The sequence below is a fragment of the Lepidothrix coronata genome, unplaced genomic scaffold (assembly GCF_001604755.1).
Source record: "Lepidothrix coronata isolate B3197 unplaced genomic scaffold, Lepidothrix_coronata-1.0 Scaffold344, whole genome shotgun sequence".
Classification (NCBI taxonomy): Eukaryota; Metazoa; Chordata; class Aves; order Passeriformes; family Pipridae; genus Lepidothrix; species Lepidothrix coronata.
The window spans coordinates 94,657-105,743 of record NW_016690524.1 but is presented as its reverse complement, the minus strand read 5'-3'; the positions used below and the strand labels follow the sequence as shown (position 1 = coordinate 105,743).

Below are 11,087 nucleotides of genomic sequence, written 5' to 3'. Positions count from 1 at the left end.
ATGTCCCCACTGTCCCAGTCCCTGCAGGAGGTGTTGGATGTGTCCCCACTGTCCCAGTCCCTGCAGGAGGTGTCCAGCCATGTCCCCACTGTCCCAGTCCCTGCAGGAGGTGTTGGATGTGTCCCCCCTGTCCCAGTCCCTGCAGAAGGTGTTGGGATGTGTCCCCACTGTCCCAGTCCCAAAAGGCAATGTTGGGTTGAGAAGGAAAAGGCAATCCCGTGTTGGGAAGCTGAGGATTGCCTGTTCCCAGTTGGAAGCCCAAAGCAAACTCGGGGCACTTCTCAAGCAGCTCCTCCAGTGGCTCCTGCATTACAGCACAACCCCCAGAGTGAGACACCTGCTCTGGCCTTTCCCTTTCCCTGCCCTGCTGGGACTGACATGTGTCTGATCCGTTAATGAATTCAGGAGTCCTGGCAAAGGGGAGAATTCCCCCAGCTTGCTGGTCTGTGGCAGAGGGAAGACTTTGGCTCCACTGCCTTCCCTCAGCCAGGCCCAGCCCACCCCACCACTCCTGGCCTCCCCCAGGGCAGCGGTGCCAGCACAGGGAGTTTGTTTTCCAGAGGCATCACGGTGCCAACCACGACCTCCTGTCGGGGAGGCACAGCACGGAAGCAGCACAGAGAAAAGGAACCTACAGAGGGAAATGTGAACGGATTTGTGATCTGATGGCACTTCAAACAGGCTGTTTTGGTGAGGCTGAGCAGCACCTCGCTGGAAGAGCCGGATTTAGAGCCCCAAGGAGCCCCACAGCACCTCCTGGCCGAGGTGTGGAGCTCACGCTGTGGACAAGGGACACCCTTGTCCTTGGGGGGCTGAGGAGCCATTGGTCAGGAGAACATTAATTGGTCAGGGAACAACATTAATTTGTCAGGAGAACAACATTAATTTGTCAGGAGAACAACATTAATTGGTCAGGAGAACACGGACTCCAGCTCTGATTGAGCAGCAGCACAACTGAGTGCTGAGGGTTTTCAGATTTGAGTGCAATTGCACCGAGGAACCCAGAGCGATTCTACTGCACTAAATCAGATCAATCCCTCACTGCACAGGGCTGAAGCAAAGCGTTGGGAGAGGTGGAAAATACTCAGTGGGGAAAGAGCTGGAGGAAACAAGCACAGAGCCAAGCAGAAATCAGCTCAAAGCTGTGGTGGGCAGGAGTCCAGCGTGGCAACTACTCTTCCAGGCCCAGTTCTGGACCCTCTACGCTTTTCACACCAGAAAAAGCCACACTACAAATGAGCTTTGCAGTTCTCACCTTTCCAATATTTTGACAATTTAGCCTCCAGCTTTTCCTTAACGACCACACTGTCAAAGGAGTGAGCAGAAGAGCCAGTCAATGAAACCCCCTGGATTTGGGGAGGGCCAGAGCAGCACAGCCTGACACGGAACCGGCAGAGGGTGTGGACATCCAGGGTTCAACACCTTAGTTCTCCATTCAGAAACCAGCTCCAGGAGAATTTGGTATTCAAGATGTCAAAAGGAAACCAGAGGAGCATCAACTGCCCTCACCCTCCAACCTGCAGGTGATCCAACACTCATGAAAATGGGAATTCTCCCATTTTCCTTGAACTGTATCCCTGTGCTTTGCTCCTGTTCTTCCCTCTACAGCACGTGCTCTCATCTACATGTATGAAAAGGGGAAGCAGAGTGACCTCAGGGCTGCCCAAACCAACACCAGTGCAACGGTGTTGTATTAAAATCACCCCATCAGTTCAGCAGGGAGGGCACAACCACAGAGTGACAATAATGCCACGGAGCAGGAACCCCAGGGAGGTGGACAGGGATGTAAAGCCCATGTCCCAGGCAGCAGCAACGGGCTGAACCTGCCACTGCTGCTACCAGGAAACATTAATTTGCAAGTCAATCAGCTTAACATTGTTCTGTTTGTGTCATTTTGATCTGCAATGAGTGAGACAGCAGGGCCTGATCCAACACGAGGGGGAGCAAAAGGTGACAGGGATGAGAACTGCCAGGAGCTGCAGGCAGGACACAGCCAGGCCTGGGTCCAGCTGCACACCAACCCCTCCTGCAGCTCTTCTGGCAACGGGATGCTCCCAATGGAATCACTTCAAGCAGTGTCTCAGAGAAACACTCCTCCACTCCTGACCCCTGCACAGCCACCATTCCAAGCCCAAAGCTCCCATTTGCCACCCCACCCCCACCAGGCACCACCCCTGGCTCCCAGAACACGGACCCAGGTGGGTACTCACACGATGTGGGCGAGGTCCAGGGGCTTCTCTGGCTGCTCAGGGAACAGGGGCCGGGGGGGTTCCCTGCTGGGGACACAGCCCAGGGACCTGCTGATGGCGTGGCTCAGCTTCTTCGCCGGGGACTTCTGGGGTGGGGAAGGAAAACAGCAGTGAGGGGGCTGTTGGGAAGAACAGGGAGCACCTGCAGTCAGAGTGCAAAAGAGGCACAGGACAGAACATCCAGAAATACCCAGTTCTGCCACACCATTCCTGGGAAATCACTGCAGGCACTGCACAGGGGAACGAGGGCTGGGGGGTTCTTTTGTGCTCCAATATTGAAAACTGAAAGGAGTTTAACAAAATGATGTAAGATTAAGAAATAAACCAATTATCTGGGGGCTCTGTCAGGAATTAAAGTGAGGGACAATCACATCCCATTAAGGGATTTTTTTCACTCACTCTCGAGGTCCTCTGAACACAGATGTGTTTGGAGGGGAGGAGCAAGATAGGAGCAGGCCACATCCCAGTTTTCTGTCCATGATGGGCAAAGCCAAGGTGGAACACAGTGTTGGGACAGATAGGAATGACCAGTTTCTTTATTCCCTTTCACAAATTCATTCTGTTGGACAACCTCACTGGAGGAATGATCCCACATCCTCAGGAACACTGACAGGCTGCTGACAAGCACTGCCAGACCCACAGGAATGGTGACCTGCCCTGAGTCATGTGTGCAAAACATGGTTTAAATCCCATATTGACTTACAAAGTTGTCTTAAAATGTTATTGAATCCACTGAGCTCCCGGCAGGGATGTGGGAGTCCCTGCAGGGATGTGGGATGGTCTTTTCCAACCTTAATGATTCCATGATTATGGGCCCTGGCACAGGTTGCCCAGAGAAGCTGTGGCTGCCCCTGGATCCCTGGAAGTGTCCAAGGCCAGGTTGGAGGGGGCTTGGAGCACCCTGGGCTGGTGGGAGGTGTCCCTGCCCATGGCAGGGGGTGGGACTGGATGGGCTTTGAGGTTCCTTCCCACCCAAACCATCCTGTGATTCTCTAACACTAATTAACAATTTCAGACTTTGGAAAAGCTTTCACGAGCCCAATTTATGCTCTTATTTATCTCCAGCTCTCAGTGGCAGAGCAGGCTGGTGTGACTCTTATTTTCAGAGGCTCCCAACCCCTTCCCATTCCCTCCTGGCACTGCCCCAGGACTGCAGAGCGTGGCCAGCTCGGCTGCTCCGCCCCATCCCCTTCCCCTGGGAATGCCTGGCAGGGGATCCATCCCGGATTCCTGCCTGGAATGGCACAGCCATGACTCAGCAGGGGCTGTGCTGCCGTGGCCCTTCGGGCAGGGTGATATAACTGCAGCTGATGATCCCAGAGGAGCCAGCACAGCAATGCAGTGCGGGCACGAGGTGACCTCCCCGGGCCCAGGCACTCCTGGGTTTGGGCTCCCTCCAGGAGGTGAAGTCACAGCAGCTCCTTCCCCTTTCAGTGACTGTCCAGCTGCCAAGGCACCGGGAAGGTTTCTCCTCTGCACTGTTCCAGGAGGTTTGGGAGGCTCACGTGTCCCTTTGGCTCCAGCTCCGTGCCAGCAGGGCTCTGCAGAGCCCAGGGCAGCACCAAGGACACCTCCTGCTCCCCAGCACAACAGACAGGGCAGGGTCACCTGGGAGACTGGGAACAATTCCTTGCTGGAAAGGGCTGTCCAGCCCTGGCACAGCTGCCCAGGGCAGGGGTGGAGTCCCCATCCCTGGGGGGATTTAAAATCCCTGTGGATGTGGCACCTGGGGACGTTGGGTCAGTGCTGGGGGATGGCTGGACCTGATTATCTCGGAGATCTTTTCCAACCTTAACAAGCTCACGATTCTGTGATTTACATAAACTTCACCAGCTTTCTGAAATCCTTCCTTCAGCAAATTCTCAGCCTTTTTCACATATTGAGACCCACCAGTGCAGGACACTCACCCTCTGCCAAATACGTCAATAAACACCCAAAAGAAACAGTTTCTGCTCCTTTTTCATCCTGCACAGAATAAGGAGACCCTCGGGAAACGTTTGCCACCGGTCACTGCAAGGGCTTAAGGAATCAGCACCCGCAGGGCCTTTTCCAGGGGTTGCTGTGACTGACTCCATCCCGACATTCCCGGTCTCCGTGTGCCCTCTGCTGGGAAACGCCGCCCTACAAACGGAGTTCCAGGGCACTCGGAATCGGGGCTCACCTGACTGTCCCTGCACACACGGCCGGGAACGTGCGGGATCGCCCCGGGATACCCGTGGGATACTGGGATATCTGTGGGATACCGGGATACCTGTGGGATACTGGGATACCTGTGGGATACTGGGATATCTGTGGGATACCGGGATCTGCGTGGGATACTGGGATCTGCGTGGGATACTGGGATCCACGTGTGGGATACTGGGATACCTGTGGGAACCGTGTGGGATACTGGGATACCCGTGGGATACTGGGATCCGTGTGGGATACTGGGATCCACGTGTGGGATACTGGGATACCTGTGGGANGTGGGAACCGTGTGGGATACTGGGATACCCGTGGGATACTGGGATCCGTGTGGGATACTGGGATCCACGTGTGGGATACTGGGATACCTGTGGGATACTGGGATACCCGTAGGAACTGTGTGGGATACTGGGATCCGTGTGGGACACTGGGATCCACGTGTGGGATCCACATGGGATACAGGGATACCTGTGGGATACAGGGATACCTGTGGGATACTGGGATCCACGTGTGGGATACAGGGATACCTGGGATACTGGGATCCATGTGGGATACTGAGATCCCTGTGGGATACTGGGATCCACATGGGATACTGGGATCCACGTGTGGGATACTGGGATCCACGTGGGATACAGGGATACCTGTGGGACACTGGGATACCTGTGGGATCCTGGGATCCACGTGTGGGATACTGGGATCCGTGTGGGATCCTGGGATCCGCGTGGGATCCTGGGATCCGCGTGTCCCACGGCTGGGGCCAGGCACAAACACGCCCAGAAAGGTTTAATTTTGCTTCAAGGCCGTCTGAGTGGGAAATTAAACGAGCCAGAAATAGGAAAGACACAACTCCCTGTGCCAAATGTCAGCAGCAGCTCCCGGAGCACCGCTGGGCAGGGGGAAGGGGCTGTCCCTGCTTTAGATCCCATCCCGGGTAACCATTCCCAGAGGCATCCAGAGGTGTCCTCGCTCCAGGAACACCTAAACCTGCCTTTGGTTTGTTTATCTCTGATCCAAAGGCACCGGTTAAGGTGGTTTTTAAGCCACAAACATTCCATTATTTACAGCAGGAGGAGCGTCCTGACCCACCCACAGCCGAGGGACTCCCCCAAACCACATCTGAGTATTTCGATTATAATATTAACTATCAAATAATAAATTTAACTGTAATAATAATTTCAACTGACCCGAAATTTACTGCTGGCAGATTGTTTAAGCTCAACAAACTGACCCCAAGCCCCCCCAGCCAGGATGAGCTCTGGCTAATCCCCAGGCTTTCAGGATGAACAGCTGGATTTTGGGTTCTGCTGCGTGCACAGAACTCACTGAACCCCGTCCAGGGCTATTCAGAAAAAAACAAAATTGAAATGGCCCAAAAGGAAACATTTGGAAAGTGTTTGAAGGTTTTTTTATCCCCCCAAACAGGCCCCAACGAGCAACGTTTTCATGCAGCAAAACCTCTTTCAAAAATAGGTTTCTACCTGAACTTATAAATATAAAATCACTATAGTAATAGATTTTAATATACTCACTGGAGTAATATATATATTTATATGTACTAAAAATCTCTATGTTATGTGATTTACAGCATGAAAAAACCTGCCAAAGGCAGTTCAGAACTTCAGAAGAAAGAACCTATAATAATAAGTGTATTAATAATAACATTCACAATAAGCATAATTACTAGTAAGTGTGTTAATAATAACATTAATAATAAGTATGAGGTACTTATTATTAATAGTTATTCTGGGTCATACAGCTGCAGAACTCTGAAAATACACCAGGCAAGACTGAACCAGTTGTGTCTGCACTGAAAACCTGGGAAAAGCAAACCTCTGGTTTGCCTGTCCCAGAGTACCTGCTCAGCTGGAGCACCTGGGCTTTCCCCCAAGGAATTCTTGTGGAGCAAACACACAGGGGAGTCACTGAACCAGCAGCACAGTGCACATCCAAAACCAGGGCATGCTTCTTTAAATCCAGATTCGTTTTCAATCGTTATAAAGTTAACATATAAGATTCACAGAAGTTAAAAAATGAAAAGCAATGGATATGTAAAAGATCTCTCTCTCAAAGGTTCCCCTTCCAGGCTCAGTTTATGGGAGACAGCCCAGTCTCCCATAAACAATTTCATACATCCCTGAACTGTTCAGCCCATTTAAAACACTTTGTTGCTTGAAATAAGCAGCAAGTGGCTAAAAAGGCTCAGAAATCAGTTTTTAGAGCTAGAGCCAGGAGTATTTTAGCCTCCTTCTGATTGCCTTCCCACTTCCTGAAACCCCTGGAAGTGTCCAAGGCCAGGCTGGAGGGGGCTTGGAGCAACCTGGGCTGGTGGCAGGGGGTGGATGAGCCTGAAGGTCCCTCCCCACCCAAACCAGTCTGGATTCTATGGTTTAGATACATCTTCATACCAAAAATCCCAGACTGGATTTATGTACACTTTAAGGGGATAATAACCTACTCTTAGCTCAGATTAAACATTCCACAAGTTTAATACCCACAGAGTTATAAAAAGGACAACATTTAAGGCTAAATTTTCCTTTCCCTCCCGACTCCTGACTGGTATCCAGCCCCAATTTTCTAAATTTAACAGCAATGCTATAATGGCACTTTCTTGTGCAGAGAATTACTAATTATAATCCAATCAACATCTGAACTTCTCTTTGAATAAAGAAAAGGTTGGCTTTAATCTTTTGCCATAAAATAGGTTTTTCTACATAAAACTGTCCATTATTTCTTGAGCTGTGATTATCAAGCTGCATGTTATTGCTCAGATGATTTCTTTAAGAGTTTTCCAGGCACATATTTACACCTGGCAGGAGAATGGCAATAATGTGTTTTTCTCTTAAAGAAATTCTGTCTTTAAAGGTGCCACTGGATAAAATACCTGTGTGAGCACAGCATCCATGGGAACTGGTTACCTTTCTGGGCAGGACAGCAAGGGCAGTGTTTGGGGATTTTTAAGCTACAAGAGAGGACAGTGTAAGAAAAGTGGGACTGATGTGAAGAGAAACACCCACGTTAAGGGGCTGAGCAGGACCTTCAACAGCTCCTGAACCCAGGGACAGCCACCAACAAATCCACGTTGTGGGGAACAGAACCACGGGATTGTTTGGGTTGGAAAAGCCCTCCCAGCCCATGGATCCCCCCTGTGCCTGATGCCCAGCTTGTCCCCAGCCCAGAGCACTGAGTGCCACGGCCAGGCCTTCCTGGGACACCTCCAGGGCTGGGCACTCCAGACCTCCCTGGGCAGCTGTGCCAGGGCCCTCTGCCCCAGCCTGGGGTGTTCCAGGGGGTTGTGGTGACCCAGGGGCAGGACCTGGCACTTGGCCTGGTTGTCCCTCACACCACTGACCTCAGCCCATGGATCCAGCCTGGCCAGACCCCTCTGCAGGCCCTTCCTGCCCCCCAGCAGACCCACATCCCACCCACCCTGGTGCCATCCACGACCTGACTGAGGTGCCCTCGATCCCCTCGTCCAGATCATCAGTGAAGGTGTTAAACAGGGCTGGTCCCAGCTCTGATCCCTGTGTGACCCCACTGGAGCCCATTCCCAGCTGGATGGGACTCCATTCCCCACCTCTCCCTGGGCCACCAGCCAGGTTTAACCCAGCAAGAACAAACAACAAACCCAGCACTGTTCCTATTTACACCCTTTGGCCATTTGGGGACCTTGGGAAGCCCCGGGGGGGTTTCTGGGCTAAAGTCTGTGAGTTCCAGCAGGAATGAGCAGGGGGTGGCTGCTGCAGCCCGAGTTACCCAGGAGGAGTGCTCCTTCATCTGGTGCTGGTTGCTGTGGGGGCCGCTGGCGTGGCCTCGCCAGAAGCAGCTCTGGCAGAGCTGGTAGTTGTGGCACTGCTGGCACCGGTACCGGAATCCCATCATGCTCTCACAGTGGCAGTACGAGCACTCCACGGGGTGGAAGACTGGCAGGAGGGGGGGAAAAAAGCAAAGGGGAAAAAAGCATGAAGTGGGATTCAGGGAAAGCTCGAGCGTCCCGTTTCCTTGCAGCTCCCAAACCACCCCCAGGGCCCTCAGCACTCGTCATTCCCAGTGGGATTGTGAGAGGAACAAACCAAAGAGGAACATCAGAGTGAGGTGAGGGAGACTGCACCTTCCCATGGGAAATGTATCCTGAAAGGTGAGGGAGAGGGAGCAGAACCAGAACCAGGGCCTCCTCATCCTCCCAGGGAATAATCCCTTCCCACCCTCCCAGGGAATAATCCCTTCCCAATGTCCCATCTCTCCCTGCCCTCTGGCACTGGGAAGCCATTCCCTGTGTCCTGTCCCTCCAGGCCTTGTCCCCAGTCCCTCTCCAGCTCTCCTGGAGCCCCTTTAGGCTCTGGAAGGGGCTCCAAGGTCTCCCTGGATCCTTCCCTTCTCCAGCTGAGCACCCCCAGCTCTCCCAGCCTGGCTCCGTAAGTTCTCCCCCACCTTTTCAAAACTGTCCCTTCTCTTCCCTGGCTCCTGCAGCCAGCAGAGGTTCCCACTGATAAAAGGGGACAAAAGCACCACAGTGTCCTGAACCCAAGAGCCCAAACCCTGACAGGGTGACCTGGGAAAGCAACAACACATTTGATAAAATAAACCCTGAGGCACAACCCCCCAGTGACAGCACCCCATGCCCTGCCAAAGGCCCCACAACTGCGGGTAAAGAGGAGACTGGAGCAACCAGCATCAGGAACATTGGATCAGGGCCAAGGCATCTGCCAGCAAGGTGGAAACCAAAGAGGTGGGAGCTCTTTGGGGTGGCTGCAGGGCTTTTTGGGGTTTTACTTGCATATCCCATTTACCATTTTCAACATGGGCGAGTCTGTGCATGAGAGGGAGCCACACAAGGCACTGGGGGGGAGGATCAGCCATCAACGTGTCCAAAAACATGTTTAGCGTGATCTTTTTCTGCAGAGAAAAGAGAAAGAGAACTTGATTGCATAGAAAAACTCCGATTTTATACACCAAAAACTACTTCAGCCTTAAAATGTGTCTATGGCACAACTTGTGCCTCCCAGGAACACTTCACAGACTGTCTGAGAACCCTGGAATCCCAGATGGTTTGGGTGGGAAGGACCTTAAAGCCCATCCAGTGCCACCCCTGCCATGGGCAGGGACACCTCCCACCAGCCCAGGTTGCTCCAAGCCCCATCCAGCCTGGCCTTGGACACTCCCAGGGATCCAGGGGCAGCCACAGCTTCTCTGGGCAACCTGGGCCAGGGCCTCCCCACCCTCCCAGCCAGGAATTCCTTCCCAATATCCAGTGTAAATCTGGAGCCTCGTTGGTTCTGAAATCAAAGGTTGTTCCCTACTGTGTCATTTCCCAAATACACCAGCTGCTAATTAACTCACACTTAGTGACTACAAATTTCACACCTAAACACTGCAAAAGTATTTCTTCTGGAACATCACCATGCCCAGAGCCTGAACATTTAATCTGAGGCTCAAGATCCCCCAGGTTCGTGTTTACAGTTGAGTTAAATGCTATTTACGTTATCTCAGACGAGAAACAAATCATTGGAACAACTAAATCACAGCTGAAATCGACTCAAAAATAAACTGCCTGTAAAGAAGGTGTTTATTTGGTACAGACCCAGCCAACAAGGAAGGGACTCGTTGAAAGGAATTGTGAAAAAGCTTTAAAAAAAATCAACAGAAAATAGTAAAAATGCCATGTTTCATGTTTTGGAGAAGAAATGGCTCATCCCTGCTGCTCTGGGGTGTGACCTCAAGGAAGGGAATCAACTACAGTGGTGGAAAATCCTTTCATTGCCTGTTTTAGGCTGTCTTAAAAGTGCTTGGGATACCAGCAACCCCTCCCTCCAACCCTGCCCAAGCCATGGACTCGATGACCCAGGAATGGCAAGTCCTGGCGTGGGAATCCTCACCTGCTGAGGGAAGCAGGTCCTCACGGAATGCTCCGTGTACCCGAAGGAAGGCCCCTCAAACACGGCCGTGGGGAGCTTCAGAACCTCCCTCAGAAACTGGTCAAACTTGGTAAATATCATTAGTCCGTTGGAATCTGATATCTGAGAGAAAATATCTGTAAGAAAATATAACAAAACCCCACAGTAAATACAGATTTGTTACGGGGAAAAAAAGATTTCAATCCGTTTGAACCCCGAGATGTCTCTGTTTTATCCAGAACATAATTTCTTGTCGCCTGCTATCAAGATAAAATTTATAAATGCATGTATTCCAACATGCCATGATACAAATCCTCCTGTTTCCTCCATCCCATCTCATCCAGTCCAGAGGGAAAATGCTGCCAGTGCATGAACTGGGACAGAAAGGGGGCAGAGCAGGAGGAATGTTACCCAGCATCACACCTTCAGTGACCCCACAGGAAACCCCCTGAGGAACCTCCTCCAACCAAACCCAACCCAGCTGTCAGTCCCACAGTCACACCTGGCAGCACTCCAGGGAAATGTGGGAATGGAAGGAACACAACATCACAGGATCATGGAATCACTGGGGTTGGAAAAGCCCTCCAGGATCACACAGAGCCCACCCTGTGCCCACCTTGTCCCCAGCCCAGAGCACTGAGTGCCACGGCCAGGCCTTCCTGGGACACCTCCAGGGCTGGGCACTCCAAACCTCCCTGGGCAGCCCCTGCCAAGGCCTCACCACCCTTTTCGGGGAAAAATCCCCCCCCCTTGCCACCCGGAG

General features: G+C 52.1%; 1 protein-coding gene across 6 annotated transcripts in view; it reads right to left on the bottom strand.

Moving 5' to 3' along the window:
* The window catches only part of LOC108509203 (dystrobrevin beta-like), a 30,449-nt gene that overhangs the window by 3,294 nt on the left and 16,068 nt on the right, over nucleotides 1-11,087 (bottom strand). For 2 of the 6 annotated variants that reach the window (XM_017838521.1, XM_017838522.1), the window contains 5 exons: nucleotides 10,307-10,461; nucleotides 9,221-9,326; nucleotides 8,187-8,353; nucleotides 2,211-2,335; nucleotides 7-631 (listed from right to left, as the gene is read on the bottom strand). In XM_017838521.1, coding sequence (XP_017694010.1) covers nucleotides 310-631; nucleotides 2,211-2,335; nucleotides 8,187-8,353; nucleotides 9,221-9,326; nucleotides 10,307-10,461 — 875 coding nt within the window. In that variant the 3' untranslated portion in view covers nucleotides 7-309. Of the gene's footprint in view, nucleotides 1-6; nucleotides 632-1,045; nucleotides 1,306-2,210; nucleotides 2,336-7,314; nucleotides 7,393-8,186; nucleotides 8,354-9,220; nucleotides 9,327-10,306; nucleotides 10,462-11,087 lie in introns of those variants that run through there. The other 4 variants (XM_017838523.1, XM_017838525.1, XM_017838524.1 and 1 more) reach the window with 3 other exon arrangements.